The 27996-nt window shown below is 42.2% G+C and overlaps 1 protein-coding gene across 2 annotated transcripts; it reads right to left on the reverse strand.

Annotated features, from left to right (window-relative positions):
* Window positions 1-1963: 1963 nt before the first annotated feature.
* On the reverse strand, window positions 1964-26961 carry csgalnact1a (chondroitin sulfate N-acetylgalactosaminyltransferase 1a). Of its 2 annotated transcripts, none has more exons than XM_056432694.1 (8): window positions 26890-26961; window positions 17502-18727; window positions 14991-15207; window positions 12818-12919; window positions 6182-6360; window positions 5217-5311; window positions 4915-4996; window positions 1964-3711 (listed from the first exon to the last, which is right to left on the reverse strand). In XM_056432694.1, the coding sequence occupies exons 2-8, from the start codon at window positions 18280-18282 to the stop codon at window positions 3413-3415; spliced, it is 1755 nt and encodes a 584-aa protein (XP_056288669.1). In that variant the 5' UTR covers window positions 18283-18727; window positions 26890-26961; the 3' UTR covers window positions 1964-3412. The 2 variants fall into 2 exon arrangements, with proteins under 2 accessions (XP_056288669.1, XP_056288670.1); XM_056432695.1 differs by lacking the exon at window positions 26890-26961 and adding an exon at window positions 22986-23006.
* Between the last annotated feature and the right edge of the window lie 1035 nt (window positions 26962-27996).

A 27996-nucleotide genomic window follows, 5' to 3' on the forward strand; every position in this document is an offset into this window, starting at 1 on the left:
GGTCCCCATGTGGCCCCCTGAACAATATCAGAGACGAGTTCCGATTTATAATTGTTTTCACCTGACGTGTCGCGTCTCGGCCAATCAGCGTTCAGATGTCGACAGCGTTTGGGAAGTTAGGTTAGCTTGAATGTTAGTCCGCTACATCCGCTGCCGTCACGCTGCACGGTGTAGCGATGCTAATAAAGTACCGTACGTTAAAAACGATGTGATTTAGCATATTTTTAGTATCGATACTTCATTAAAAGAGCGATCAGAGCGCACGCGCTGCTCCGCTCCGTTAAATGTCTGCGCGCGCAGCGCACACAGCGAGTGGCGTCGGGGCTTATCTCCGTTGCCTTTCTCCGTGGAAAAATATTTTCCGCTATCCGCCACGGAATAAATAACCACGTTTTCTACGTTATACTCTTGTGGAAATGCCACACACGTCGTGACATGTAGCGCCCTGGTGTCTGGGTTCATAACGTCACCCGGAGGCGCACTTAGCTCCGTGAATGTCTCCGACTACGTGAATGACTTCCGCATCCAGCGCCACGTGAGCAGCAGCAGCCAATTAGATTCATCAACAGAGGAGCAGCTCAGCGCTGATTGGCTCTCACAACGCAGCGTTCCGTCTCTCCTCCGCTCTTGTTTCTCCTGCGCCGCTCTGCGCTCAACTCAACTTTGTTTATACTCCGTGACTTATTGAGCGCCGTAATAATCGCTCGACACAACGAATCGATAATGAAATTCGTTGCCAACTATTTTAATTATCGATTTTTATCGATTTGATCGATTCGTTGTTGCAGCCCTACTTCAAATATATAAGAAGAGAACAACGAACATATCACCGAATATTCCGCAATGAATTGCCTCATTCAATATATACTAACCTCAGTGTGTATGTTTAAGCCTGCATTTAATTATGTGTAATGTTAAGTTTACTATAAACACCCACCCCCAGCACACTTATTAGTACAGGACCAAAAAGGAAGGTTGGTCCTCACCTCCACATAATCAACTCATTGGCCCCATCTAGTGCGTCGGAGGTGAAGTTACACCAATATACTGCAATATTTCAGAAAATTGGGATGAATAACAGCTACAAATTCTCAGCAATGATTAATTTCCATTACACACACCCAGTTGACAGTTAATTAACTATAATAAAACCCAATATTGCAGTCTAATGTAACCGTCGTTGAAGATTTAAATTAGTTTTTGACTGTTGAAGCCTCATTCAGACACACTTTTGAATATAATTGCATGAAGGATTTTGTCTTTCAACATTTACATTGGAAGTGGAGTAGAAATAAGCTCTTATAGTATGGCCCGGTAGAAAAGATTACAGCAAGAAACCCCTGAATTAATTGTCATTTACCTTGTTTTAAGATAAACTTTATCAGGTGCAATCAGAAGAGTGAGTAATCCAGAAGAGTTGCACACGCCCCCGTTGAGCTGGGAGAAGGTTTAATTAGGCAAGTGATTGACAGCACCTGTGAATGGACCACTATTGTTCTCCTTAAGAGTTTAATCGTGTGATTTAAAAGTCTCATTATGAGATAAAACAGCCACTGGGAAAAATGTGATGACAGATTTTAAGAAAATCTGCTGAAATTAATTGAGCTCATTAAACTCTGGTATTGTGTGAATAATATGATATTTAACATAATGAGTTGAGCTTATTATTTCACAATGTCATATTACACAGTCTATTTTTTTGAATAATAATTTTATGTTAAATAATAAATGTTTGATTTATTAGTTCAAAACTTAACATGTTGGGTCTCCATACTTTCATTCTGCAACTGCTCCCTAAAAGATTAGATATATTAATATATTATGAAATGTATCATATGATCTTGCCAAGAAGTAAAAGTACACATTTAAACTTTCTCTCAAATGTTTATCTAATATTCCACCTTAAAGCTACACATGATAACTACTACATATGGCATCAGCAAACACATTATAATAAACCATATTCAATGCACACGCATATGTTTTATTCAACTCTTCAACATGAAATGAAAAAATAAACTGGAAACTTACCTTTCAAAAGCATTGAATGTATTTTTTAACAAGGAATGTTTAATAGGCAAAAAATAAAAACACAATATAGTGCCTCTTTCACATCTTTGGTCATCCACCACATGTACAGCTCCTTTTGATTGAAGTGCTGGAGCCAGATTTATGGGAGACTGTATTAAATCTAATATAAAGTAACCATCGAGGCAGTTATATCTCTAAATATACAACATCTCCAGTTTCTGTGACTGCTCAGTAAGACATGTAATGTAATTTGATTGACAGAAATATTAAAGTCAATATGTCTGACTTATTAAGTCATCGTCGATGTCAGGAAAGTGAACAGTATTACTGTCAGTCAGTAATCCTGATTATATGTCCACAAATGAGGTATGTGACAAACACAAATTATTATTCTTATTCTTTAAATTATACATTTGAAAAATGTATTTATCTTAAGTAATATTTTGGGCATAGTTACATACAACAATGTCATAGCACTTATATCTTTGACTATTTATTAAAGAGTTTAATGGTGACATAATACTGTCCATGCAGCAATTGCATCAGAAATAATAATAAACTATGGAATAACAAACATAAATAAAGGAAATAATAATTTATAAAAAATAATATGTTTTGGCCATTCCAGGCTTTAAAAAGAGTCCTTCATTGTTGATGTTTCACTTTCAGTCCACTAGGTGGCGCTGGTTGTCGACACATAAAAACACACGTTTCATTTCCTGAACAGGTAGTTGTTCAAGTGTAATACACACAAGGCACGCGATGATGTCGCTCAAACGCTGTCTTTTCTTTCTAAAAAGTCCTTCCTGCAGTTAAAGAGGAAAATACAAACATTAAATGTCATAGTGACGTTTCAGATCTGGTGATTAAAGTCCAACTCCAGATCCTCAAGTCAGTTTGAATTCATCTTAATTTTGAATTCCAGAGCAAAAAGTGCCTCGAGTATTTTTTCATTAAAAGGAATAGTTTGACATTTTGGGAGTTATATGAGAAGATTGATACCGCTCTTGTATTTGTATGCTAACGAGACAGTTAGCTTAGCATAGCACAACAACAGGAAACAGTGGGGGTGGACAACCATTCCTGGCTCTCTTCAAAGAAAACAAAATGTTTGCCATGACTATTTCCGCCAATAAATTGTCTGACGTGCAAATGCAATTTATTATTTTGACATTTCGCTTTTTGCACGGATTAGAGAGCAGGCTGCTTTTCTTTCACCTTCTTCGTGCTAAACTAAGCTAATCCACCTGCTGCTTCCAGGTCCACATGTACACAGAAGAGTGTTATCAATCCAACTCTTGTTTTCTTAAATGTCGACACATTCCTTCATAATCGGATGTAGTTTGGTCACTGCAGTCATAATTCCACCATCTTGAGGTCCTCATGACTTCTTGGGGTTTGAGTTCTGCTGCTGCAGTTTCTGTTTGCGGAGGTGAGCTTCGATCTCGTGCCTGAAGAAGAGCATCCCCAGCTGGCCGTGCGAGGCCTCGTTCATGGCCTTGGACTGCATGCACATGCGGTACTGGTCTGGAGGGAGCTCGTCGGCGCACTGCTTCTCGTGCCACAGGTGGAACAAGCCTCGCGACGGCGCTCGGACCACCAGGAGGTTGCTATGGAGGTACTTCCTGTACAGGTGGACATCTTCACCCCCCCAGCCTTTGATGTCGATGTCAAAACCTCCTGGAGACAGGACAACATCTTTATTATGCCATTTTAATACGTGTTGTTGTGTTAAATGATGATCATGAACACATTAAGACATGGATGTCTTTAGTGCTGTGTTCACTGCCAGCGCTGATAGTTTACAGGATTCTCTCTCTCTCTCTCTCTCTCTCTCTCTCTCTCTCTCTCTCTCTCTCTCTCTCTCTCTCTCTCTCTCTCTGTGTGTGTGTGTGTGTGTGTGTGTGTGTGTGTGTGTGTGTGTGTGTGTGTGTGTGTGTGTGTGTGTGTGTGTGTGTGTGTGAAGACATTCTGGACCGATGATGCAAGAGAATTCTCGGCCCGGCGTGTTTGAACCTGCACCTTCAGACGTGTGAGGTACTCTCGTCTGCTTCACAGTTTGTGTCAGCAGATTAATTTGGATTATTCTGTCGATCTCTGTGTAACCGTTTTACGCTCGTGCTCCAGGGCTAAACAGAGATAAGCAATTAACCTCGCAAATTAAATGTTCATTTGTTAATGTGCACGCTATTGTGGATTAGCATAAAGACGGGAAACAGGGAAACATCTCGCTTGGCTCTGTATAAAAGGTACAACGTTTAAAATCTTAATCCAAGTGCAAACCAAATGAATTGTCAGCTAAGATACACATTTACTGTTCACATGATTATGTAATCAGAAGTGAAAGTAATAAAACATACATATTTGCATATTGCGCTTTCCCCTCAAAATGTCTAACTATTCATTTTAAACAGATTTTTCTTGGACTTGACTGTTCAACATTTCAGCTCAGCAAAGTGAGAGCTTGTGTGGGCGTTTGATCCTTAAACAATGAACCACTTTGAATTTCACTGCAGCTTATAATTTATGTCCCTTTGGAGGGAAACTAAATTGATGCAAATCTCTGTCATGAGAGCCAATATTCCTGAACTAATATATGATGGTAATAAATGCTGCTGCTGCTCGGAGCTGTTTCATGCAGAGTAATATAATTAAAAAACTCCTCCCAGTTAAAAAAAAACAGTAATGTAATATTGAACCACTTGTGTGAGGACGTTTTTCATCTCCATTACGCTACGGCGCCATGAACAGAGCATCGAGCCGTACTCTAAGAAGCCGATTCTCTATCCTGCGTTATGCCTCTGCACAGATAGTCATCCCTGTTTATGAACCCCTGCATTGCTGAGAGCTTGTGATCGGCACGACTGCGGTGCAAATATGTACCTATGTTGATGAAGTCGGACCTGTATTGGCACGTCATGCCGAAACCAAAATCCCTCCAGAACCCCGTGTCTTTCTTGATCACCTGCAGGGAAAAAAGTATTTTAAAAAAGCTTTTGAACAGAAATATATATCCACACACACACACCACACAAACACACCCACAAACACATGCACACACAAACACACACACACACACACACACACTGAATATGATATTTTCCACAAGTGGTTTGCAGAGTGTTAGAAAAAGAAGGTAGACTAAGGATAAGATGTGTGTGTGTGTGTGTGTGTGTGTGTGTTACCAGCTGTTGCTCTACGGGGGGGACGTGCTCCTGGCTGCCGTAGATCAGGGTGGGGTTGTACTGGCTGAACAACACCGGGTAGAACACCTTTTTACCTGAAACGGAGCGAGACGGCAGGCGTCAGACAGCGAGGCTGAGACGTGACGTGAATAGCGAGTTCTTTTAATATTTAATAAACGGTAAATGGCTTTTCTAGTGTTTCGACCACTTGAAGTGCTTTTGTACAACGTGTTTTTCTCCTCTTCTCTGTGACATCGACGAATGCATTCTGACTAGTTTTGACAACAGGTTGATCATTTGGAAATATCCAAATAGAAGAAATTCTTTCAAGATATCAATACACCGTCACATAAATCATCAGCTTTTTAACTCATAGACCGACATGAGTCCCTTAATAGATATCCTCCATGCATTTATGAGTACTTAAATAGTGTATTACATCTGGCAAGAATGAATCCCCGAGTTGTACAGATTATCTAAATAGAGATAACTACAATTCAATATATCAAATAAATTGTGAATCGACATTTAAATTATGCCTACAAAGTCAAGCTTAAGATATATTGTAATTTTATAGTTTTGAATAGACATATTCTAATTAAAGACATACATATTTAGGCCCATTTAAAGATATCTTCAATATCTGAAACTGGAGTTACACCAACAATTTCAATGGAAATATTTACATTTTAGTTCAATTCTCTTTTAGATATATATTTTTGAGTTATGGGTATCCTGAAATGTGTATTTGTGGAAGTTGTTTTCACATAAATAGTTTATTTTACTATCCCTAATAACATTTGACCAATCTAGAAATACATATAGACTCGTCACAATTACAATGGGACTAGTCAGAATCACAATTCAAGATATCTGCAATTAGAGATCTCATGAAGGCATACAGCAGGTATCTTTAATGATAATCCTTACAATCTTTTATATGTTTAAAGGGTAAAATGTCTAACCAGGCTGCGTGTTGAGTCGACAGGTGTTGAGGAAGTCAGCGGTGAAGTAGATGTCCACGTCGCAGAAGAAAAGCAACACGTTGCCTCCCTTCCAGGCTCGGGCCCCGACGTCGAGACCCCGACCCCGAGAAAACTCCTCGTCCAGCTGCAGCAGAGTGAAGTTCTTAAAATTAACTTCCCTGCAGAGAGAGAGAGAGAGAGAGAGAGAGAGAGAGAGACATTTGACAGTTAATTTATTTTGTAATATGCACCAACTCAGTAATATAAATGGAATGATGTGGACTTTAAGCTGGCTCCTGCATTCCTACCAAATCCTAAAGGCTTAGTGTTGTGCCACAATCTGGTTTAAATATCTTTCTTGTTTTAGTTGATGTGTATATTCCCAAAATAAATATGTGTTGACTCAAATGACCACAAACTAGCACGGCACACATTTGGCTGGATAGTTCTTAAGAATAGGAGTTGAGAGAAATAATGAAGCTGCCATATATACTGGGCCTACTGTGTACACAGAGTGGGAGGAGCCTGTGGCTCAATAGGGGCCCCCAGTACAATTAAGCCTCTGGATTCCTTTATGGGTTAATTTTGGTAATCCCTGGTTTTCTGAATTTTTCTGCCTTTCATCCAAATATTAAAACATATTGACCTCATGAAGTTCACATCAACCTTTTGTGGACTGGCTTTATTTCCCTCCCCGAATATCTTCCTCGTTCCCAACTCCTCCTCTTCTGTTCAGAATTCGGATCATGATATACAAAAAAAAGAACCAACAACTTAAACTCAAACCGAAAATAAGTTTCATGGGGAAAGCAAAGCTCAAAGCTCCCTCCATTACTGGACTGAAGATTTCTAAGGATATGCCAGAGTAAAAAGAAACAGCTGGAAATGCAGATGTACACAGCTGTTGCTTTCTTTCCCCCCTAAACCATAACAATTCACACTGCTAGTGACTAATCCGTTACTCATGCATGCCCAACATGCACAGGACTCACTTTGAGATTGAAGATTCTCGGGAAAAACTGGTTCAAACGTCTCGAGCTCTATGCAGAACAAACGGGATTTAACCTCATTCTGCATGCATGCGATGTCGGGTGACATAACCCATGAGAACGAGCACGGCGACAACATACACCGCTTTGTTACAGGAAACCAGGATGACCAGAGGAAACATGCTCTGGTTGTTTTGGCCGGAGGCAGCTTGAGTCACGCTTCCCACATTTCCATTAGACTGATTTGTGTGTGAGTGTGGCTGTCTGTGTGAATAGTTTGCATATTTATCATGTGCCTTACTGTGTAAACACCTTGTCTCATATAAATATATATATATAAATAAATATATAAATATGTATATACAGTATATAATAAAAAATATTTATATATAAATATAATAATAATAAATTTTTTAAATATATATATAATAAAATCTTTTAATTCTGTTCAGAGCAAAGAAACACACGCTCGTGAGCGCCTTGTTTTTCTGTGTGAACAACTTAGAGTAAAATATCCTCGAAGAATAACAAGATCTATGTACTTGTCAATATGTGTTTATTGGCTGTCCGTCAACAAGTCTGCGGTCTCTTCCCTACGTCTGTCTGCAGTCTCTGAATCCAAACAGAGTTGATCTGATTCACAGTCTGAGTCCCACGAGAGGCTGACCCCGCCCGCCCCCGCTGGCAATAAACTCTCCACAGATGGCACAGAGATGGAGAGAGAGTACAATAGCCGTGTTTGTTTCTGACAACGTTGATGCATAAGCTACATCCACATGTGGGCTCAGCCTCAACAGGGCGGGAAGCTCATTTGTCAGAGCGGAAAAATGGGCGTGTCTCAGTGGCATAAAAATATAAATGTACAAGAGTGAGTAAATTTAGATTTGATGTTTTTGTTGTTATGTCCTCCCTTGTTTTAAATCAATAGTTTGACATTTTAGGAAATACTATTTTATTTGTCCTTCAATTAGCTTTCTTAGCAAAGGTTAGACGAGAAGATTGATAGCACACATTATATCTTACAAAACGAAAAGTATAAATTTCTATTTAAGTTTTAGCTGGGGGTTCTCCTGCTGGTGTAGCATCATATCTCCAGACATGAGAGAGATGGCATTGATCTAGCAACTAAGACAATAAATGTAATATAAACTAGAATGGGCACTCGGTAGAGCGCATTCCTTCGCATATCACAAGATTGGGCATTGAATTATGAACATTTTGGCATTAGTTGCATGCCAATTGGATAAAAATTGACCGTGCTATGGTAAAAAGAAGATTTTGACCTTTCCATGACCTTGACCTTTGACTCGATCGATCCCAAAATCTAATCAAATGGTCCCCGGATAATAACCAATCATCCCGCCAAATTTCATGCGATTCGGTTTAATACTTTTTGAGTTAGGCGAATAACACGCATACAAATAAATACGCGGCGATCAATGCGAAGGTAATAAACCTTACTAACTTAATTACTTACGATTAGTGTAATTCTCAAAATGTCAATCTAGTCCTAATCAAAGCATATGAGTGAGTTGAGTGAGACATTTCATGCTTGTGTCACTTTGAATTCCACTGAATTGATTTTAAATTTAGGACTATGTCAGGCTATAATAAGGTTGCTGATTGAATGAGAGAGACAATATTGCTCAATCAATCCAGAGGACATGTGAAAATGTAATGCTGTCTTCCCATATGTGTCTCTAAAACATAAAAACAAGAATACGACCATGGGCACTATTCTGTGCCAAGTGAGAGAGAAAAAAAGTCAATTTAAATCCTGGAACATCCTTGTTTTCTAAATTACTTTTTATATTCTTCCCTTTCTCTTCCCTCACAGGCATCAGCAGCCCCATTATAGCCTGAAATAGTCCAATTGTTTTACGGTGGGAGTGATGGCGCGTACCCAGAAGGAGCTAAACTGTTTAAATTGTGTCAGAGTGAGACGCCTGTTAGGAGCTGTCATGTCGGGCCTCAGCAGTTCTCATCCTGTTAGTTCTGCTGAGGAAGAGGAGACCGGCTTCTCTTCCTCGGGGGATCTGGGCCTCGGTGGAACCGTTGGTATGCGTTTGCCTGTTTGTGGTTATTAAAGCTCGAGGACGGACCGCCGGCACGGTGCTGAGCGTGAGCGCCTCTATATCCGTGAACATGTCCAGGCTTCTTGCTTTTTAGCTGTATTATTGACAATTCTTCTCAACAGCTATTTGATGGATTGGCCTCAATGCGAGTCACACATGTTTGTTCCCAAGAGGATAGCTGCTCAGGACTTTGGTAATCCCCGGACTTTTCCTTTGGAGTCAACAGCAGGTCAACGTTTTAATTTATCCAGTGAGTTATCTCAACAAACGGCACAGATTGGCTCAAAAAGTTTGTAAAAACATTATATTTTTCCCCAGAGGATAAAACCCTCGTGACTCTGGTGACTCTCTGACTTTTCTCTTTATAGCACCAGCATGAAGGAGGACTGGGATTTAGGGTGAAACGTCACAACTACTGTAGAATTGATGAAGAAGAAGGAAGAGGAGGAGGAGGAGAAGAAGAAGAAGAAGGGGGAGGAGGAGAAGAAGAAAAATAATAAGAAGAAAAAGCTTCTTTCTTTACATTGAACTGAAGAAGAAGAAGAAAAAGCTTCTTTCTTTACAGTGAACTGAAGAAGAAGAAGAAGAAGAAGAAGAAGAAGAGTGAGCTATATAAAATATAGACTTGTTGGGATCCCTCTCAGACTCAGCACGGAGGCCAGACAAAGGTAAAGACCCTCTAGAAAATGAATATTTAAACGTCCTGTATGATCTGTTGATCTCCTCCTGCTGGACATTCTCCTCCCACAGAGCCGTCGGACCCGTCTGTCGACCCGTCTGAGAACCAGAAGAAAGGCCACGGCGACACGAAAGGCCCGAGTGGCAGTAAAGGTTGCAGAGTGACAGGATGATGTCATCCTCCTCTTCTCCCTTTGTCTGATCCCGCTCTCATCTCTTCGTACCACTTTGACATCCTTGTCGATGCTCTTTTTTCCGTTAAAAAAAACCAGACTGTTTTTTCTTGCTCTCCCATCTTATCTCGTCCTCTTCTCCTCTGACTTCCTCTCTCCCCGCCTCGTCTCTCGTCCGCGGCCGACACGCACAGGACTCATTCATACGTATCGACCGCTATCTCGTAAAAACAGATCACTCATTCTACTCCCTCTGCTCCACCCCGAGCCTCCCTCCCTCTTTTTCCATCTGCTCTTCCTTTTTTTATCTCCCTTGGCTTACCATCATTATTCTCGGGCATGTAAGGCTCAGAAACAGAGACTTCCCCAGAGGCTTTGAGCCGGAGTTCAGGCGTTGCAATATACTGAGAAGTTCAGCCGCTGATCCATATCTATTTTAAACGATATCCAGGGTGTCTGCTTGAAAACTGATGTTCACATTTTCTGGTGCTTTTCTCTCTCCTATATTCTGCTGTTTGGGCTTTTGTTACAGAAAAGCTAAATTTGATTTATACTCCCAAATAATCAGCACCTATACGATGAAAACCAACACATGTTGTGTTGTCGTTTAATCCCAGAGGAGATGTTGATAAAGGACAATTTATATCTAGTTAGACTTGTTTGCATCAAGTAGTTCACTCTGGCTGGCGATAGGCGTGTAAATGCTGCTGTGAGAGGATTTAAGCGGTGGAGTGTGACTGCACGCGGTTTAGAAAATACTAAACTAAATAGCTGGAGGTTGTTTCGGAGGGGACGCGAATCAAACCAATTTTTAGAGGTGAATTAAATGTGTAGGAAGATCAGCCACTAATGAAGCCATCGCTGCTGGGAGAAGATATTGACTTGTTTGTGTGAGTGTGAGTGAGTGTGTGTGTGTGTGTGTGTTGTTGTTGAACTGCACCTCTGTGGGAACCAATTAAAGTTTTAGACCTTCATCGTGAGGACGTGGTGTCTGATCCTCAACACTTGTTTTCTTCTTTTCTCATGGGGTAAGAGCTGAATGATTCACGCATTTTATATTATTTGCATGCATATGCACGCTGTCGCTGAGCCGATAGTTGGTCGATAAAAGACAACTCTCTTTTCCCTCTAGCGCCACCATCAGGTTCACTAGTTCGTGACATTTCTTGGCAACAAACTGATATATTGAAATGAAATTCAGGTCAGATATTCATATCCCCCAGAGGATGATGGATTATTATAACTCTAGTGATCTCTGAATTTTCCAAAATGTCATTATGTCCTCTAATTTGAGTTTTTAATTCCTGACAACATTGAACGAGCCAGATTCCCATCAGCCCCAGCTGTACTTTGTGTTTACTAACCCGGTGAACCTGTAAAACATCAGCCTGTTAGCATTGTTATCGTGAGTATGTTAGCATGCTGTGGTTAGCATGACCTCAAAGCACTGCTGAGGGCTGTGCTAAATTAAATAACGAGTGTGTGCATGTGCTCTTTGAAACTTTATAGACTAAACAATCAAGTCTTTCATCCAAAAAGAAAGTTAGATAACTCGGTTATGAACATAATGCTCAGTTGCATCTTCCTCTGTGCGTCTATATGCAGTTTGTGTTTTATATCTGTGTGTGTACTGCAGATATAGAGGTGTGTGTGTGTGTGTGTGTGTGTTCATTTTTTTTTACCACACAAGCCTGATAAATAAAAACTAAAGTAGGAGTGTGAGTTTGTTGATTACGTCCCACACCCAGATAAGCGGCGGCATGATGAATGCATTGTTGTGGGAGGAATACAAGAGCCCTCCAAGGTTCAGAGAAGAACACGACACTGTACTGTATGGGACACCGGCTGTACCTCCACTTAGTTACACACTAAAATCCATAATATGTCATGTTTATGTGTCCTTCTTTCCTCCTTTTTGGTATTGGCCACGTGCTTCACTTCAAGTGTATTTAACGCTGCTCTTTTCCTCTTTTCATCAATATAAAACTAGTATCTGTTTTTGACATCATGCACAACATGTTTGCATGTTAAATAGTTTCTATGCAGTACATAGTCTCAATAATTCTCTTTTTCATGATGATGATGCTCTGATTCAGACGTGTTTTGACAGAGAAAGACTCAAACTTGGTCCATAAACCTTGAGGACGCCCCCCCCCTCCAGCGACAGCAGCAGGCAGAGCCAGGGGGATAAAGAGTCGCTGTGTGACACCAGACAGTCCGACTGTATCAAGGCCGCACGAAAACTCATCGAGGCTGAGAAATCGACAAGCGTCACCATAGTAACCCCCCTAAGGCCGCAGTGGATCCGACTGCCGACCCGACTGCCGATCAGCCGGCGGCGGTCGTCTCCACCGGGTGTGAGGAGGTCCACGAGAGAGGGTCAGCGCGAGTCAGGGATGATCACAGGCATGTTGTAAATTATCCGTGTTGGCTGGTGCTCTCAGCTCGGCAGCGTGGGAGGCGCGCTGCTCCATTATTCATCAGACAGATGACTGGCCGTGGCAGGACGCCGAGCCAGTGTGTGTGTGTGTGTCATGACAGATTCGAAAATGTGAAGAAAAGAGGTTTCTGGTGTGGAAATATTTGATTTTACAGCGTCTGCTTCTGAGAGCAGGTGCGTGAGTGCGGCGGTGTTTATTTTAATCACATCAATTGCCTTCCATATTGTGTGCGACGCACAATATTACACAAAGATCTGATCTTGGCTGTGTTCCGACCCACCTGGATGTGTTCTCCAGAGTGCCGCGGACTTCGCTCATCTGTTCCTTCCCAAAATATACCACCGTCAGATGGACCCGGCCGTCTTGGCGCACACAGACTTCCCTGTAGACACACACACACACACACACACAAACACACACACACACATACAACACAAACAGGAAGGAACATTATAGATGAAAGCCTTCTCAAACCCAGCAGGAAGCTAGAGCACTGTGGATATATGAGGGTTTGTAAAAAGAAGGCCTTGGAGATTTTATTCTTTCAAGTGCGGAAATTAATAGTCCAACAACAACTGAGATAATGTCGAGTAAGTTTCAGCTTCTGAAATATGATAATTTACTACTTTTTCTCTGTTTTATATCCGTATAAATGAGATCTTTCTAAGTTTGTTGGAGATTACATGCATTAAAAACACAAATTAATGATGAAATAAGAAACAATTTAACTGCAAATGGAAATAATCTTCATTCTCAGCTTTAACCCGGTCTCTGCTCACTCTCACAGCGCGTTAAAGTGAAGGGGAGAGAGTGTGTGAGTAAAGGAGAGACCAGGTGGGAGATGCCTGCAGGCACTTTGATGGAGAAATGTCAAATATATCACACACATGCTGAAGATAATTCTCTCAGCGCACACACTCATTTGATAGAGTTTTGCCCAGAAGCACACAGGGAAAGAATGTCTCATAAAACTCGATACCTAAAAAATACTAAATATGTGCAAAGGATATTATGAATAATAACATGTTTAATGATACTTTAGCTGTTGTTGTGTTAAATAATTTCTCTATACATTTAATTTTCATTTTCTGGGATCTGATGATGTTCATTAAGTTACTGGCACCACAAAGTAGTTATTTCATAATAATAATTCAAACTTATATAGCGCTTTTCTGAATACACAAAGACGCTTAATGAATGACTGCGGAGCTATTGATGATAATGCCCTCTAAACTGCAGAGTCGGCACATTTTAGCAGTTTTTTTTCCTAAGAATTCACATTTTGTCTATATAGTTTGCACTTTAATAAATATATCACAGTGCATCTTAAATGGTGGTATCCAGGCTCAGTGTGAATAAAGAATATTTCATGTATATTTAGTCACCATGATAGATAGACAGATAGATAGATAGATAGATATCGAATTAAATCAGAAAGATAATGAAGAAAAAAAAGCTAAGTATATAAGTGAGAATAAAGTATATATAGTGAAGCAGTGCAAGGGTTACAGCGGTGCAAGGGTTATCACCTCCTCACACAAACGTCTCCCAGTGCAGCTTTAATATGGACGAGGGTAAAGTGTTTGCTCAGCGACTCGCCGAGTCTTTCAAGTAAGTACACTTCTTGCCACGCCGTCAATCAACCGCTGCCGGTCGGCCCAGGGGGGCATTTTAATGGGCTGCAACATCGCCGCTAAGCAGGATTTACCGTGTAAAAAGAGCCGCGATAAGCAGCAGCAGCTGTCCATTCAATCACAGGCACGAAGAAAGATGTTTCCAACTGACGGTGACGGACTGCGGAGCGGAGCCACCGGGTTTAGCCGTGAGCTGATGAGGCTTTGACTGCTCGTCAAAACTGGAATTTTCATCCTTTCTTTTCTTTTTTTCCCCCATGACAGCAGTAATTTATTCATATTAATATATTTAAATTAGAATTTTTTTTCCTCCAAAATCCAGTCTGAGTCTATTTGTGGTATAGCCTACCGTGGTTTATTTGAGATGCTTAATTGCTATTTGCATTAACATGTGGTAACCGATGGGATCTGCGAGGGCATCTTTATTCATACTTGTCTGAATCAATACGGTTTGTTTACATTCTAATTATGCCGACCGGCGGCAAAATAAATTAACTGGTAACACTGCATGTGCAGTCCCAAAATTTTAATGACACATTCCTTAAAAAAAAAAGATAAAAAGAAGCCTTTCTGATGTTTTTTTCTGTCCTACAATATCGACCTCTTTTCCCTCCAATTAAAATGCAAAACTGGAATAGAAGCTGGGTTTGATTAAAACAGTATCTCATTCTTCTGAGTTTCGTGTTCCACAACAAACCGTCTTGAATAATTCATGGCGGCGCTTCTGTTTATGTCTCATTGTTCGTGTGACAAATTAACAGCCGGAAACAGAGTAAGAACATCTGAATTCTGAGAGGAGGTTCAATCGTCGAGTCCCACCTGAAGTTGTGCATGAAATGTTTGAACTTGTCCGTGCGCCTGGACAGCGGCACGATGATGTTGATGGGGATGTTGGCCGTGTTCACCCTCTCGTTCTTCACCCTCATCAGCGGTCCGAAGGGGCGGAAGAGGACCAGGCGCCGGAACTCGGTGCTCGACTCCCCTCTGAAGGTCAGCTCGTACAGGGTGCCTTTGTCCTTCTCTGTCCGGGTGACACCTGATGGGCGAGAGACACAAACTCATGACAAAAGAACCTTAAATAACATCAATATTAGTGCCAGTGACACGATTTCAAGATATTTTGTATACAAGCCTATTTAAAAGATTAATAGCGTGGATTTAAACTTCTCATCTGACTCCCGGCAAGAAATTGCATTTCACAAAAACTCCCAAATATTCCTTTAAATCTTGCATCTGTAAACAAACAACCGCGATAACTTGACCTTCTAGTAACTTTGAGGATACATAATGTACCAAAATGTAAGAAGAATAACCGTGTGACTTGGTTTTTGTTGCACAGTCTCATTTTATTTTCTGTGCATGAAGGGTCTCTGTGTTTTTCATCTTGTTTTCAAAGGCTTTCATTTAAACCCCTTGAGAATCGCTGTGTTTACACCAAGGATCACGTTGTCCCTGGTTGTGTTTTTCTAACAACTAATCTTAAAAGACATCATTTTTTAGCATCAGCAGGAGGAGCCACTGTCCATGCACTCTGCTGCAGTTTGGCAAAGACTGCACATACACATGTAACACACACACACACACACACACACACACACACACAGTGGGAGGGAGGCTATTCTGGTCATCCAGACCAATCTTTTTGTTGCGGTCCAGACGTCATCGTGTTTTCCCCAGAGATAACTTGTTTTTTTTCAATTACTCTCCTATTAAAAACATTACTTGCAAATGGATCTATTGAGGTCTGTGGGAGGGAAAAGAAAAGCTAATAGAGAGAGAGAGAGAGTGAGAAGTGAGACCTGAGAGAAAAGAATCAGAAGGTGGAGAAAAGAGGAAGAAACACAATTACTGGAAAGAAACATCAAAGAGAGCTGAGATGACAGGAAATGAGCAGATGGGCAGATACAAAAAAAACCAGAAAAAAAGAAGAAGAGAAGAGAAATATGTCTGTGGGCAACAACAGCAACTTAGATAAAGAGCTTCCTGGTAAATTAGCTAACTTCCTGCGATGGGAAACGATCAGCAGTCATTTTGTAAATCAGCTGAGCAATTTAGACTGAATGCCTTCCCTTCCTGCCTCTGCGCCTCTGCCCAACTGCACTTGTTCATCCCTTTCTGAGGACTCGCTGGCTGGCGAGTTCATTTTGCATACCTCCTCTATTTGTGTACAGTCTCAGCTCACTAGCCTGCCAATGCAGTCGCGAAGAATCCCTGAAGACGCTTTTGTCAGTGCGGCCAGCTCGACTGCCTCGGGTTGGATAAATCGCTGCTGGTTCAGGATCTGCCTTAAAAAATCAATGCCTGAAGCCATTTAATGAGCATTAAGAGCAAAGATGATGAGCAGGAGCAAGCTATTTCATTCAAAGCTAAAGCTGCACTCTCCTGCTGTTTCGCGGAGGAGTTGTGGAGGCTGTTTACACACAAATATATACACGTCTATAAAAACCACCGTCCCATAAACACACTCACGATAACCAGGACCACACCGGCTCCATACAGTGAGTAATGGCTCATTTCCTGCGAGCCAGGTGCCCCTATTGCTCGATTAAGAACCTCCTCTCACTCACACACTTCACTTCAAAAGAGCGCACACACACACACACACACACACACACACACACACACGCACACACACGCACACACGCACACACTCACACACTTGAACGAGGAGCATCTCAGTTAATTTCCTGAAGTTGTGATCAGAGCTGAGCAGAACATATCAGGGGGATATCCTGGCTGCACTTGGACACAAACACACACATATTTCTGACCTTCTCGGAATTCATGTTCGAAGAAAAAAAAAAGCAGAAGATCACAGCAACCCAAGGTTGAAGAAGAAAGTTGAGTGGAGTATTTAAATGTGTGCAGGACATTACTTTAATGTCGGACTAATTTGTTTTCTCAGTGAGGTTGTGGTGACATCATTGATATCATGTCCGAGGCAGACAGTCAGTTTTTCGTTAACACGCGAGATATGAGATAGACGGTCCAACATCAACATCCGCATTTTCCAAACATGGACTCCGATTGGCCGAGGCATATTTTGTGATGGTTAAACTTTGGGAAACAAAATCACTTTGTGTAATATAAGTGAGAGATCCTGGTTTCCGTTAAATGTAAATAAACACGTGTCACGTGCTAAAAGGGTTTTAAACCAGATGACTATCTGTCCCTAACCACACCAAGTGACACTATTGCCTACACATAAATACAAAATATACAATAATGATGTAATGAGTTAATATTGTGTTGCAAAAACTTCCTTCATAACATATTTTCACATAAATGCACATAAACACAACATCCGGGGGACATTTCCTGTGTTCTCACCTTCTATGAAGTCGGAGGGTGTGTACACTTTGCTTGTTTGAGTGTTTTCGGCTGCGCTCCGGCTGTCTTGCTGGGACGACGGCGTGTTGAGGCTGTGCAGGGCCGTCTCCAGCACCTCCCCCAGCGCCTCTCTCTTGTCCTTCCTCACCGGCTTCTCCTCGGGGTGCCGCGTCAGCCCCATCTCCAGCTGGTACACCCTCTGCAGGGTGAAACTCTCAAAGGGCACCACCGCGTACTCGCTGGGCAATCGGGCTCCCGCGGTGACTTCGGCCTTCGACAGCTGGCTCCTCAGGAACTCCTGGAGGTCTCCCTGCTGGCTCTTGACCCCCTGGACCTCCCCGAGACCACCTCCCTGCGACCCAGCATCCAGTCCTCCTGATGGGCCCCCGGTGGCTCTCTTCAGACTCTCCTGCACTCCTTTCAGCTGCTGGCTGCGCTCCTGCAAGGCCTCCTTCAGCTGAGCTATCTGCTTCTTCAAGGAGGAGATGTGGAGGTGGTGCTGCTCCTCGCGCTCTTGGAGGAGCACCTGATAAGATTGAGCACCGGGGGGGCCGCCGCTTTGAGGGGCTCCCGCTCCAATCCCCGGGCCCGTGCCCCCGAGGCTTGGGTGGTTGGGTCCGGCACGGGGGAGAGCGTGGCTCAGCGGAGGGTCGTCGTGGTGCGGCGGACTGCAGGTCATCACATAGAGGAGCGACAGTGAGCAGCAAAGGAGAACCAGCACGCCTCCAACACGGGAGACCCGGGCTAGCAGGCCACGCCGCAACATCGCTGCATGAAGCATCAAAACTCACTCCTTTGAGTCAAACACACACACGCAGAAGTATCATGTAACCTCACACACTCCAGCCACGGTGATAAGAGTCCATTTATGATTATGTTCCATCACCCAGCTACTTATCAGCGTGACCTCATTTCATCTGAATTCGGTCATTGCCTCGCCACCGCCTGAGATTGTAACTTATTTGGACATCGGCAAAGTCAACGTATGAGAAAAATCCCGTCCTCCCTTTCCGTCGGTCCAATTAGCTCCATGGCCAGCGAGAAGACTCACATTGTGAGATCATGTATCACACGCGAGTCACGCGTGACTCATCTGTTCGCTCCCTCACACCGTAACGTCCGTTTCACGGCGGGGATGAAGCAGCGCGACGGATGGAGCAGAAATGCTACGTTTCACGAGAGAGCAAATCCTCCGTGGAGAGCCGCGGTTTCCTCATGTCGTTTTCCTGACAGAGAATAGAGAAGAAAAAAAGAGTTTGTCATTCTTCACATCTTGATCTCGCATCAACATTAAAAGTCAGAAACACGCCAGGCCACGCTGACATGTTACTTTTGTTTTGGAAGAAAGGGTTTAGCTGCCTTTGCCAATCTAAGCATTACTTCAGGACTGCAGCTCCTGGAAAACAACGCTGCCACCGATGTTTGAGAATATGAAGCAGAGAGGAAGACTGTGTGTTTAGAAGTGAACAGATGACGTTATTGTGAGTGTGTTCAGTGGAAAGAAACTGGGACACATCTATCCATCTATATATATAGATATAGATACGTGAAGGAAATATACAGTGGCTGACTTTATCATGCCATACAGCAAGCTATTTATTCATTCATGTAACTTTTGGCATCAGACTGAGTTATGCTAAACTAAGCTAAGCTAAGCTAACCATCTCCTGTAGCCTCAATGGAACAAATCTTCTAATCTAACTCAGCTAAAAAGTGAGTAGGCCTAAGTATATTTCCCAAAATGTCAAACTACTTTAAATATAAGACTACAGCCAGTTACATGTTAGCATAGCTTAGCATAAAGACTGGGATCTGCTAGCATGTCTCTGTTGGAAGGGAACAACAAAGACAGTGCCATCTAAATCTCACTCTGACCAGTTCTGTTACCTTTGGACAGAGCCATGCTGGCTGCGCAGCCTGTGTTCAGTCTTCATGCTCAGCTAAGTAAGACGTTCCTGGCTCCATTTATTGTAGAGACGTGAGAGTGAAATCAATCTCTTCTTCTACCTCTCGGTCAGAAACCGAAAAAAGAATTCCCAAATGTATAAATATTCCTTTAAGGTAATAGGGAACAAATAATAATAATATATGTAGGCCTATAGAGAGAGATAACATTTCTAATTCACAGATTGTTGTTTTCCTTTCTTTCACTTTTGTCTTGCGTAATACTTCAGGCCTCTTAAAATCCTTAATCCAGGATGGAAAAAGTTTTTAAGAGGTCCAAAGCCAAAAATGTGATCATGATCTCATCTTTAACAAACCCCAAATATAAGAAGGTAGACGCTGTCCTCCATCCCAGACCAATACAGTAAAGGTGAATGACTTAAGTGTATTTGGATGTGTGAATGGAGTCATACTATATGTTTTTGTGGGAATGCGTTTCAGTGTTTGAGTTACAGTACATATCTGTAAATGTATCAGCCTCGGTCTCTCTCGACTCCCCACACAGTCAGCTCTTTGACAGGGCGCCCTGGAACCGGGTCGAATGAAAGGATTATTATGTGGCAGGAGTGAATACTGGACTGTGCTCTAACAGGCGGCTGAATCAGGGAGGCAGGGCGTCTCTCTGGCAGGACCTCCAATGCCAACTTTGGAAATGTTTGAGAAGAAGGATGCTCGTGGAAAAGTGGGTGAGCAAAAGTCGCAGAGCAAAATATGGCGACTGCGATGGAGTATCATCTTTTCAATTACAGGAAATTCATCATGATGTCACTGTGCAAATACTTAAATATGGCATCAGGCTAATGGGGTGGTGGCAGTTTAACCACTTTCTCCGGTTGGTGCACAAGCAGCTCGTTAGTCTTGTATCCAAGCTGGGAACATTAGAATAATTACATCACTTCTCCCAGATGACTGACTTTCCTGGTTTTATGACTTACTGTAACAAGCTACACTTTGGCACTGATGGCATGAACCGCAAGCCATTCAAACAAGTTGCAGCATGCATCCAGTTCCATCATTGGGAAGGTCGTAATGTCTTTTTATTAGTCAACAAATGCACTACTTTGTTTTGTTGACGAAAGTAAGCTGCAGTTGGAGCAACATGCTTATCTTCACACAAGACACATATCACTTAAAGCTTTTTAATTCTAAAAAAACAAATTAAAAAAGAAAAAATATTTAACACATTTTGTTGAAATATCTTTTGTGCCATATCAATACTTTTACAATAAGCTATACATATTATCAATCATTTTATTGTTTATTTTTTTCCGATTCATAATTTTTGTCTGTAAAAGAATAATGAAAAACGCCAAAACTTCACCCAAGAATATACATCTTAGAAATTTAGCAGATCCTCATTAGAAATTAGAACAGGTTAGCTATTTGCTTAATAAATAAATTAAATGCTACAGCCAGGTTATTATGTTAGCTTAGCATAGAGACTGGAAAACGAGGGGAAAATGCCAGCCTGGCTCTAGCTAATGCAAATAAAAATCCACCAACCGTCACCTAACGCTCACAAATTAACACGTTATGAAAGTTGTTTAATGCAAAAACAAACTGGAGCATAACAACTATAACTTGTGGTCGTGGATGTTGTTACCGAGAGCCTGATCAGCTGTTTCCCACTGCGTCCTTTCTTCTAAGCTAACTGCAATGATTAAAGTTATATTAAATATCATGAATCGTGATACTTGAACAACTAATATGCATGTCTGTATTTGACCATATTATACATTATGTCTTCCCTAGTTGCTGAGACGTGTCATTTATAGGAGAAAAAAAAGTCAAATGCATCACAAACGCAAAGTACAGATCCTCTGTGGCAGCCAATTCCTGTTGTAAAGAGAAAGATTCATCCCTGAAAAGTGTCTGGGGTGACTGAGATTTATGAGCAGAGAGTCCCAGTCAAACCACTGAGTCTCACCGGGAATGAATGAGTTGATTCACTGCTGGACATTTGACTCCCCGTGGGGACAGGCATGTAGTAGCAGCAGAGGAACCCTGGCAGCTGGAATAATCATGTTTGATTTTATTGGTGCTGCAATGTCGAAACAGACATTTCCTGCTTTCTGTTCCCGCACGAGTGCTCATGTTAATCTTTAAATATTTACTAAAATAACACGTTTTTGTCCTGTGATATTTAATTTACCACCCTAACCCTTCAACCTTAACTGTTTATGGAACCTCATCTACCCGAGATAAGAACTGTATTTACCGAAATCCTCTTTGCTTAACTAATTAATCTACATGCAACATAAACGCTGCCAACTTGTTTACCAACAGACAAACGACATTTCCTCCACTTCCCGAGATGACATAACTGATAAATGTTGTCCCTACCCCTCTGCCATATCACATATTTCATTCTCTCAGCTAGAAATTGGAACGGAGATGCGGGGGACGAGAGCGGGAGAGGGGTCAGAGCCAGAGAGATGAAATAAATGTTCAGGCTGTCATGAAGAAAAAGAGAGCGGCGAAAGAGAATGATTTAGTGTTTCCAGAACAGCAATCTGCACATCGGTTTCAGCCTCCGAAATCACTTCCTCCCCTCCTGTTGCAACTTCCAGCCAATAGGGCATGTGTGTGTGTGTTTTTTTGTGTGCATCAATTAGTGTGTCTCGATGTGTTTGTCCTGTTGCATTCGCAGAAGGAAATATGAATGTGACCCTTTCAACGACTGTTTAAATGTGCTTTTTTCTCTTTGTGAAAATCAGGAAAAAGGCCGTGAGGGAGAAAACGGCACTGCAGAATTTTGCTGAGCACAGGAAGACTTCTGGTTGTCACACTCGCACAGCAGAAATCTCACTCAGGTGAGAGATTATCAGTGTCTTTGTGCTCCTCGCTGCACTACAGTCGACATGGGGCGCCCTTTAAATGTCTGAGGCATTTGAGAAGCAACCTTGCGACCCTCTCGTCGTGACAAATGAAGCATCTCGGGCCCGCCGTTGGATTTAAAGAGCCCGTTCTCTTTGTGCTCCGCTGATATTTAATATGTTTAAGACGTAGAGATTAATGTACGCACTCAGGCCGCCGTACAGTACGTGTACGGCACTTTGCAGACGCAATAATTGAGCCGAAATTAAGAGAAAGTGCATGAAAAAGAGAACCACAAACCCTTTACATCATCTGCTTTAAGGGATCTCATCGGAGTGTTTCCATGTTTCATCTCTTGCACCGCAAACGTGCCGACCGTTTTCATATTCATCCTCGAGATGTTTTTGTCGGTTCTTGAAAGTATCTTTTTTCCTTCTGCTCCTGTCAGCCATTTTCTTTTCCATTCATTTCTGCAATGGTATGAAAATCTGTTGGCAGACTCATGAAACTTCCTTGAGTTGAGGAATCCATCACGATGAATATGCACTCTGCATTAGCGTTGGCCAAAGTGGAATAATCCACGCGAGGTTACTCGGTTTAAAAGGGTCACACCAAAATTGATGTAGTTACACGCTGGAAAGAGACAAATTAAAATAGGAATGCAGGATTTATAGCCGTAAATACGTCGAGCAAATACATTTCCACTGCACACATCCTGCTCACCTCCATCTTTGCACAGCTGACAGCTGTCAGGTCGAACGAGGCAAACGTCTCCCATCCAGCGATGAACTGAGGTGGACATCACATCACGATGGGGACTAGAGGAATAATTAAAGCTCAACACAGCCATTCAGGCCCTGGACATGTGTCTGGGGTCGTGGTGATGCCAGTAGAGCCATATGACGCTATAAATCAATGCATGGCGGGACTCTCGTTAACCCCTTGCATCGGCTATTGGATACATTAAGATATAGGACTATTAGTGCAGTCCAAAAACACTCAATCTTACATGCGACCAATGGAGATTCTGTGTGAGCCAATCCCTGACTGGTAAACACTCGGGTTATCCAAAGTCCATGACCACCGGATTTGAACACATTGTTTTATTTGAAGGTCCAGACACACCGGAAGCTAACGTCAGGCTGTAGCAGCGATGAAGGCGACGGCCGACTACCGCGTCACGTCCGTTCCGCGTAGTAACGCTCGACCAGCAGCTGGCGGGCACGGATTATTTATTTAAAATGGGAAAGCAGAAGTATCGATTTCTGCGGATTTAAAACCCGTTGTTGTTGTTGTTGATGTTGTGGTAAACGAAACAGAGAGGCAGACCACTCTGTCATCAGAGACACCAGAGACATGCTACGTCTGTTTCCACAATAATGCCACCGAAATTAATCCAAAATGACAGAACTGAAACGTGTTTGAAGAAACTCGTCAGAGATTTTCATATTGTACAGTAGTGAATGGAAAACAATGTATGCTCCAAAACAAGCTCATTCACTTTTCTTAACCACAGTGGCTTTAAAAAAAAATGATACGCCGTTAATTAAAGAACTCAAACATGCAGAACCACTGTTATGATATTTAAAAAAACACTAAATCTGCCTTTTCTTTAAACTCAGCAACACTCAAACATGCACACTTCTCTCTGTACAGGAGTGCATGGATGCATTCATCTTTTCAAACAGCACCCTCTCCTCCCATACACATCACCCCCCTCGAAGTGATCATCACAAACAGCCTGATGAAGCACCGGCGCATGTTTAAACTCCACAAGTCCATCTCCCCCGTCTCCTTCCAGCCGCTGCTGTGTATTTGTGGATGTGAAAGTGCCTCTGTGTACGTTGGCCTCGGTGAATGCCGGGGCTCCGCCTGCTCTGCCTGAACCTGCCCTGCAGCTATCTCAGTGAAAACATGAGGAATGTCCTCTAGGAAAGAAAACTAGGAGAGGAGAAGATTAATGAAGATGAATCGACAATAAATGAGTGATATGTGGAGGGAAAGCAGCTGTGAGAGCTGTGCCCACAGACGACTTGGGTAATTAGTAAGTGGGTAGATCAGAAACATGGCGCGAGAGGAGAAAACGAAGAAGTCGGTATGAAGTGGGAGGAGAACGAAGGAGAGAGGAGCTGAGAAAGGTTTCTTTGATGTCTCTTGTCCCCTCAGGTGATTCTCCCTCTCATTCATTAGGGGCCGGTTTCCCCGGAACCTTCCTGTCGACGTGCCATCTGGAGAGCCCTTAAAGAAAAACACATTACACTGCGCTGCTTCACTACAAGAGACCTGTGTTAACATCCACCGCCCTCCTCCTCCTCCTCCTCCTACTCCTCCTCCTCCCTTTCTCTGCGTTGGTCCTCAAAGTGCTCCCATTTCTTCACGGTTAGGTTAGATGGTATCAGATGAAACTTTAATGGTCCCCATTGGGAAAATGGGTCAGACGGACAGACGTTACCACTTTCTGACATTTAATAGACAATCAGTATCAATATCAATCGTGGAAATAATCTTCAGTGCCATTGTTCATGTGCAAAGATGTTAAATAAAGAGGATTACAATGTATTTCTGTAACAGTGAGAGAAAAGATTTTGATTTTTTAGCTTAAGCGCGGATAAATCGTAAACAAGAATACCAAGAAGAGGAGGATGGTATCCGTCTGTCTCTTATCAAGAATATGAAAATGTGCTTCGCGAGCACATGAAGATAAGTGTCAGTCATCGCAAGCAGTTCCTCTGAATTGTGTTTTTCAAAATGAACGGCGGGGAACACAAACATTCATTTTCGCGCCTGCAGGAGTCAAAGGATCGGATCTCAAACACAAACCCAGAACACAACAACAGCCCCAACCCCAATTCCACAATGTGCTATATCCGTCTGTGCCAGAGGGTGGAAATGGAAATTGGCGGGCACTCCCTCGTTCAGTAAAAACAACGAAAAGACCACGATACCATTCAGATCGGGCACCGCTCATCTCCTCGCTCATTATGGCGCAATATAATTAATCTGAGACACTCCGTGCGCCGACACTGATTTGAAGTGGTCGATGTGTGAAGAGATTATAACGGAGGAGGCGAAGCGGCGAACACGATTGCGATTTTACACAAACATAAATGTGTCCACACATCGCTTCAGTTGCTCTCAGCCAATCACCTGCAGCACAGCAGCATAAGTGCAATATCCTCGCCGCTGGTGCAACACGAAATGTTTGGCAAGTGGCGAAAGAGTTGAGACTGAATCGTGTCATTTCTCAACTGTCACCTGTAGTTTCTGCTGTGAGCTGTTACAACATGTCACGGCGTAGCGGGAGTGAACCTGACAGTCGGCCCGAGAGGCCACGAGCCCTTCGGTGCCGTTCGTTAAGCCCCCCCCCCCCCCCCCCAATTCAATTTCATAGATTTTTCATCCACAAGGCCGACTGGAATATCATTTATAATTTGTTCAATACGTTGCAGGGGTGTTACATCAGCACCATTAAAACCTGCAAGAGGAACCCTGTTATCTGATCTGTGAAACATGAGAGTGCACACCGTCACACAAGACACACACATGAAGGACACACACACACACACACACACACACACACACACACACACACATATCGAGCGTCTAATAAATGGGGGCAACTTTATCTTCCGGGCACAGCACACACACACATGTATGTGATACTTGTATGTGTGTGGGTGAGTATCACATCAATTTCCCAGTTAATCACTAATGCAGGGTCGAGGCACATACCGTGATTAACCGGAGCGTATAGCAGCATGTGTGGCCCCCCCCCTCCCCCCCAGGCTTTATCTTCTCTGCTTGCTAAAAAAAACCTCAAATCCCACATAATCTCCCATTTTCATTCTTACGGTATGAGAAAAACAAATCTGTAGGCAAAGCAAAGCAAATATGTCAGTGTGCTAGGTGCCTGTTAGTGAATGCACTAAGCAGGATTAGAACCATTTTCCAGATAAAACCTCCACTCCAGCGAGTGTGTGTGTGTGTGTGGGGGGGGGGGGGGGGGGGTTGTATGTGTGTGTGTGTGTGTTGTGATGCAGAAAAGAAGGCTGCACTTTCACTGAGTGCATGTCATTTTATTATCTGGGTCCATGCACAGCCGAAATCATTGTGGGCGTTTATTTTTTATGTTTTATTCCTCTGCGATTTTGATTATAAGTGACCTAGAACATGATCACAGATCAATAACCTGGCTGGTCTTTAATCATATTTGCCATTAAGGACGATTCATAAATCATTAAATATGTCAGAATAATGTATCCTCTCAATGGATAAATAAAACATCAGTGACAACAAGCATGTAAATGAAACACACACAAAATAAAATCATTGCTTTCATAGTCAAACCATTATGTACATTATAAAAAAACCACTTAATTAGATTTTGGCTATGATTTATAGCTGTTTTTCCAGTAATTGGTCATGAAAAGTACCCGGATATGTCCCATAAACACAGCACACATAAAGTTAATATAGAGCAGGGTGAGCGTGGTGAAAACTAATCACAAGCGAACTAATTACGATATCGAGATCATTAATATTATTGTATTTGTTCGATCATGGCTCGCGCGCGTTGCTATATTATTTATTAGTAACGTGCACGTGCCCTCTCACCCGGCCCACTGACCTCTCGATACTTCATCCCGCGCGGAGGGCTCGTCTCCGTCCCGGTGCCGCGGTCCGGTCGCTGCAGTCCTCCGCCGGTCCACAGCCCGCACATGCGGAGGGCAGCAGCGGGTGTGAGCGCTTGTACCGCCGAGGTGGCGTGAAGCCCGCAGGAGAGAAGCACGCGAGCACCGGAACTTGAGGGGTGCTGCCTTCAGAATAAAAGAAAGTAATCTACTGGATACAATTCTGAAACTCCAAAGAAAATCGTTTATAAAGCATTTGTATCCTGATTAAGTCACACAGATATGAAGTTAATATGCTTATTCATGTTTTTTGTTTAGTCTAATTTTTTGTTGGCGAATGAGTGTGTTATAATAGGTGATATTAACTTATAACTCTACAACCTACTGTAGCTTAACAACCTTTAATACTTTTAGAAATTGCCACCAACATATGTATCATGTTCAGTTGCTGGAATTTATGTAAATTACTAATCAGCACTAAAATATTGCTTTTAAATATTTTACAATATAAAATGATTGACCCCAAAATGATCTATTGCATTCATACTGGAAATGTTGAGTTTGACTCTGACTTGGCTCTCTAGAATCTTCCTTACCTGGGATTATGAAGGATGATGAACTCAACCTCCCATTGCCACAGTTTATTATTATCATCTTTAGTGGGCATAAGCCTGGAGGGTATCATGTGTTCTATCATGTGTGTCCATCGGTCTGTTCGCAGCTACTTTCTACTAATTTCAGTGTGATAATTTTTTGGAACTTTTCTGACCGTGTGCTCAAGGAACTCTCGTTGTGTGAATTACAATTTTTTAAAAACCTGTTATATAAACTAACTATTTATTACTTTTAACCGGCTGTAGTCATTGAGATTAGACGTACCGGGCAGCAAAATGCACTCCACTGAGTTCATGTAAAATAATAATAAAATAGGAAAAGTCATGATCCTGTAAAAATATATATATATATGTTTAAGTATGTTCTTTGAACTGTGATCTGACCTTTTTCTACGTGTTAGTATTGTGATAAACAACTAATTGATTTATCGACAAATGAGCGTCTTATTCTGAAGGTTCAGAGCGGAAGTCCTGCATGTTAACGCGTTG

Source organism: Pseudoliparis swirei, chromosome 15 (assembly GCF_029220125.1).
Source record: "Pseudoliparis swirei isolate HS2019 ecotype Mariana Trench chromosome 15, NWPU_hadal_v1, whole genome shotgun sequence".
Taxonomy (NCBI): Eukaryota; Metazoa; Chordata; class Actinopteri; order Perciformes; family Liparidae; genus Pseudoliparis; species Pseudoliparis swirei.

Coding starts and splice junctions, on each gene's coding strand:
- csgalnact1a (XM_056432694.1), bottom strand. CDS start 18,282: ATGCTTCATGCAGCGATGTTGCGGCGTGGCCTGCTAGCCCGGGTCTCC. Junction 5,312..6,181: donor TCGACTCAACACGCAGCCTG/GTTAGACATTTT, acceptor GCTCCGTTTCAG/GTAAAAAGGTGTTCTACCCG. Junction 4,997..5,216: donor CCCCCGTAGAGCAACAGCTG/GTAACACACACA, acceptor TTTTCCCTGCAG/GTGATCAAGAAAGACACGGG.